Raw genomic sequence first — 5,000 nt, 5'->3', positions numbered from 1 at the left:
GAATTAGGGAAGCAGATATTCGAAGGTGTAATAGCTGTTGAGTTTTATTCCCCAGTCATCGAGTTCCATAAGTATAAAAATTACAAATGGATTGCTTTAAAATCAGAAAAGAACCAATTCACCGTTGCTGTTGAGAAAAGTGTATGTCAGGCCAAACAAGTTGCATCTGGATAGCCTGAAAGTTAAAATATAATTTGCCTGTGTTTAAATTAATTTGAAATAAAGAGAATAAAGAAATAATTTTCCATTTTTTAATTCCATGATGCTGGCCGTTGTAAACCGTGTTTTAGAAATATTTCAAATTGATTTATTGTGCCTCTGGACTATTTTGACAAGTCACTCAAAATTAATTAAAGTAATTTGAGATAGTTGTCGTCATTAAAAACTTTATGACGGAGTCGGCCCAACAAATGTGTCGAGATTAACATCTCTCTCTTTCTGTGTCTCTCGCTCTGCCTTTTTAGTGTGAGTCTTGTTACAACTCCCACTGAGATTTAGGTAATTTGTTTTACCTAAACAGCGGGGACCCACATTCCTGACCCAAGTTAAGATCCTCAGTACCACGGCTTGCATGCGTTTTTCAGAAATTCGCCAAAGAAGATGGAATGTTACCCGAAAGTGCTTCTTCTCGTGTTCTTGTCTTTACTTGTTTATCTTAGCAGAGGTAAAATCCTTTTTCGTCATCATTTCCAAAGAATATAAATGAAGAAATTCGAGCTAATGTGGCAATATTATTTTTGGTATTTTCAGAGACAAGGGGAAACAAAGCCATCAGACGCGGCGGACCCAGTGGTATTGATCATGTAAACTTCAAGGAAGAGAAATTCTCCTACTTGAACGTCACCGCTCTCAGTAAAATTGTTGTGAAACAAAGCTCTCTGTGTGCCTTCGCCTGTTTGGAAACCCTGTCATGCTTTTCATTCAACGTGGCTGCTTTCCTCGATAATGGAAAACTCTTATGTGAACTTCTCGCCTCAGAGAAGTATAACAATCGCGATAAATTCATTCCCAGCAACTCTTTTCATCACTTTAGCATTGCGGTAAGTTCAGATCTCTTACAAAAAAAAAAAAACAAATTCATGTCCAAAAGTGCCTCACACTAATGTGGCCTGTACTGGGTTCGATTCCCAGATTCGGCGTCATTTGTTGGTTCTCTTCTCTGCTCCGAAGGGTTTTTCTCCAGGTACTCCGGATCTCCTCACAAACCAATAATTGATTTGACTTGCGTGAATTTGTTGATTTTCAGTGTATAGTGTCCACAGTTAGCGCTCCAGCACAAGAAGACTAGACACTTAATAAAGTTCCTTTCTTTTTTTTTTTTTTCAATCCTACGGGAAGCCTGCGCTATTCGTTAAATGCAACTGAACGGTTAAATTAATGCCCAAAATAGATGTCATATATACAGTCTTTTTCCTGGCCTCGGTTGTTCAAAAGGTGGATAGCGCTATCCACCAGACAAATCATTATCCAGCGGCTAAAGTCTAGTCAAACCAATTGAGTTATGTAGTGGATAGTGATTTTTCCAGTGGATAGCACTATCCACCCTTCAAACAACTAGTGCTTGGACTCTTAGAATGAACGTTTTCTAAATTACATATTTCCAGTCGTTTGTACTATCTTGATAAACAGACTTTCTTGGTGAATCCAAGCCAAGGCTTTTCGTCGATCCACGAATTGTAGAAATATTTTTAATTAATTCGAAGTGCAGTGCTTTATTGGTTCCTCTCTATTCTGATGAAATTTCCTGAGGTGCACACGAAAAAGTAAATTTGTCGCTCTCGAGCGTTCGAGCTGTCGAAAAAGACAACATGATAACTTCTAATTAACAAGTGCAGTATTATTTCAGTAAAAACTAACGCCTCTGCACTTTTTGAAAGAGATGGTTTATTAATTATCGATGAAGATAGTTTACCAATATCAATGAATATTAAGGCCCACGCGAGGATCCACATATCGTGTTTTTCGCCGTAGATTCTATGCAGCCGATTGACACCTGCCCTGAACCTAAACAGCTCGCAAATCACGCAAATTAATGCACAGAAAAAGCTGGAAATCTTGGTAAAGCGAAGGGTATTATGAGTAAGTGTCAGGCATTGGCGACTTTCGGCCAAACTAGTAACAAACAGAAATAAATGCTCATGTAATCTATTTTTGCAGTCACCATGCAGCAGTTGGCCTTGTGATAACAACGGAACCTGTATGACTGAGCACAAAGATGACAGCTATAATTGTGTCTGCAGGGAAGGTTTCACCGGAAAAAACTGCGAAAACTGTAAGAATCCAGTAAAAACACTTCCTTAAGGAATGTTTCGTGTTTCAGATTGAGGGGCTTGTATTCGTCCCGAAACTTTACGGGCCATTTTCGATTCGGGTGTCACAATTCCCTTTGTATCTCAAGAACGGAGAGGATTTAAGTCGTCAAACTTCATAGTAATTTTGATTCTTGTTGCTTTGAGAACATGTTAAAGGATCGGCTTTCCAAAACAAGCGGTTGGCAGTTCCACAAATGGCTTTTCGGGGCTAAAACGTTTTCGGGACTTTCGAGAAACGAGGCCCTGGTCCCAGGTTACTCAAAGCATGATTAGTGCTAACCAGCGTTAAATACCAAGGAAAGCTTTAGGTTTCGATACCTCTTAACCAACGGTTAGGGTTAGGGCTTTGAGCACTGAACCAGCCCCATGGCATTAATCGTGTTCGAGTTTGGATACAACTGCCAAACGGTTTTGCTTTAACTGCGGCCTTGGTTGACCCCTGGCATAAAACGAAATTATTTGATGATAATTTACAAAAGTCCATTGTTACCGCATACCACACAAGTGAATAGTGATTTCCGCGCATTCTGATTGGCTAGCTCGGGTGTAAATATCAAGTAGAAACGCGCGATCTATCGAATTTTCGCGTGAAATTTAACGTGGAATTCACGAGTCAAGTGGTGAGTTTTCCTATACTATTCAACTCTGAGCAAACGGAGAAAAGAATGTCGTCCCGTTTCGCTTCGTTCAGTTATGATTACCCAGGACCAAATTTCATCTATAAATTCATTTGACTCATTTGATTGTAGAAGTGATCCTCGGAGTTAACTGGACAATTTAAGCAAAATTGTCTCTTTTAGTCACTTGGAAAATCCAGGTAGCTTCAACGTCCGATTCGAACCCATGACCACTGGATACTACACATTGCGTGCACTTTTCTCTATAAGCAACTTTAAATAATCTCGGGATATATTTTTTCTTTCGAACTTCTCGTCAGATGCCTGCCCAACCGGGTTTGTGAAGCATGGAAAATTGTGTTATTACATAAACAACACAGTCGCCGTAAATCAGACCGACGCTCAAAGGATTTGCCAGAATTTGGGAGCAGACCTTGCTGTGATTAAGTCACCGGATGAAAACGACTTTATTTACCAGTTGGTTGAAAAGGCCAATTCTTCACTACAGGGCCCCTGGATTGGGCTGCACAGGAAAGCTGATACGGAGTTCTATTGGCTTGATGACACCTCATCAAACAAAAGTTATGAGAAGTGGAATGTTAAGGAACCAAATAACGCTGGAGGAGACGAGGACTGTGTTTTCATGCTGAATCGCGAACCGGGATCATGGAATGACCACTCTTGCTCTTTTGCGGCAATGCTTCTTTGCCAGAAGTCCATTTGAGTCTTATGGTCATGAGGCCACGTTCCAAACACAGCCATAACTCAAAAGGGACTTTGCCGAATTTTGGATCATGTAGATGTTTATGTACAGGAGTTTTCCAACTTTATGTTATCGCCGCCATGTTGTTGCACGGAACAATGGAGAAAAAAGTCTTTTGGGCATTTGACTGTATTGTCATGCAAACGAGAAAACGTGAGCCATAAATCGCTATTGTTTTGTGCACCAGCATGGATGGTCCTTTTGTCAAGTGATTGAAAACCATCTATATGCAAATGCATTCAAAATATATATTCATGGCATGTTTCCTTAGTAATGCACGATACGTATACCTTAATAAAAAAAAACCGTTCCCTCGTCATGAAGCATTTTGAATGATTCAGTCTCCCTTTTCTCTACGTCACCTTGAGAGTCACTGTCATCATCGTCATTATTAAATTCGTCAGCATATGCATAAGTGTCCTCGCCAGTATCCTCTCCGCCATTCGCCCTCTTCACTAGACCCACAACAATCGCTATGCTGAAGTTCTTGCAAATCGGTAGGGTACTTTCAAGGACGTTTCATTTCCTGTGCCTGACACATTTACCATGGCACCTTGCCCAATACCTCATCTTAGCTTCTTCTTTTCGAGTAATTGCATTGGGGATAGTCGGTTTAGGGCAGTCGATTCGTGCAAGTGAAGCCGTATTAGAGGAAGGGATGTTGTAGGTAGGGGCCAGGAACGCAAGAAGACACCATGGAATATTTTGATATCAGGAATTTTAAGCAAAACTAATTCCTGATAACCTCTTATAATACAAATCCCATTCGCACCAAGGACTCAGTTTAACTCCCATTCAATGTAACAAAATCCCAGTTCCCAAATTTCATTTTCCCACGGGAAAATCAGGCCAATCCCAGCTCTCATTTTACCCCTTGATGGCCCTGCTTATATTTACATGACATAAAAATGTTAAAGATGTGAAAATCAAGAAATAACTAATTACATACGAGAGACATAATCTTAAATTAAAACTGCAGTGTAAGGACAATAAGAGACAGCTTATTTATATAAGGTAGGCTTCAGATCGTTAATACTGAGAGAATTTAAAAAATGAAGCCGTCAAACTTTAATTGGTGCATGCTACTCGTTTTAAGAACGCTAATCTCAAATTCATAATGAGATCAGTGCGAACCAGGCCATGTTTTTCGCGCAGGTGCTTGCCAACGGAAGAAGAAGACGTTTGTGTTTCTCGTCATACTGATGTAGGTGAGATAAACTAAGAAAAAAGCCAGGATCTGAGCCAGGATTCGAGCCAGGATCCGAGCTAGGATCCGAGCCAGGATTCGAGCCAGGATCCGAGCTAGGG

General features: G+C 40.3%; 1 protein-coding gene across 1 annotated transcript; it reads left to right on the top strand.

Annotated features, from left to right (window-relative positions):
* Window positions 1-427: 427 nt before the first annotated feature.
* On the top strand, window positions 428-4,008 carry LOC138032744 (neurocan core protein-like). The gene is made up of 4 exons (XM_068880458.1): window positions 428-664; window positions 751-1,040; window positions 2,158-2,272; window positions 3,250-4,008. Exons 1-4 carry the CDS (start codon window positions 601-603, stop codon window positions 3,651-3,653), a joined length of 873 nt encoding a protein of 290 aa, XP_068736559.1. The 5' UTR covers window positions 428-600; the 3' UTR covers window positions 3,654-4,008.
* Window positions 4,009-5,000: the final 992 nt, after the last annotated feature.

This window comes from Montipora capricornis, chromosome 14 (genome assembly GCF_036669925.1).
Source record: "Montipora capricornis isolate CH-2021 chromosome 14, ASM3666992v2, whole genome shotgun sequence".
NCBI classification, from domain to species: Eukaryota; Metazoa; Cnidaria; class Anthozoa; order Scleractinia; family Acroporidae; genus Montipora; species Montipora capricornis.
The sequence above is the reverse complement of the archived record's forward strand: the minus strand, read 5'-3'. Positions and strand labels throughout refer to the sequence as shown.

Excerpts from the sequence above, each read along its gene's own strand:
- LOC138032744 (XM_068880458.1), top strand. The coding sequence starts at position 601 with ATGGAATGTTACCCGAAAGTGCTTCTTCTCGTGTTCTTGTCTTTACTT. Across the intron at positions 665-750 it reads ACTTGTTTATCTTAGCAGAG|AGACAAGGGGAAACAAAGCC; the intron begins GTAAAATCCTTT and ends TGGTATTTTCAG. Across the intron at positions 2,273-3,249 it reads CGGAAAAAACTGCGAAAACT|ATGCCTGCCCAACCGGGTTT; the intron begins GTAAGAATCCAG and ends ACTTCTCGTCAG.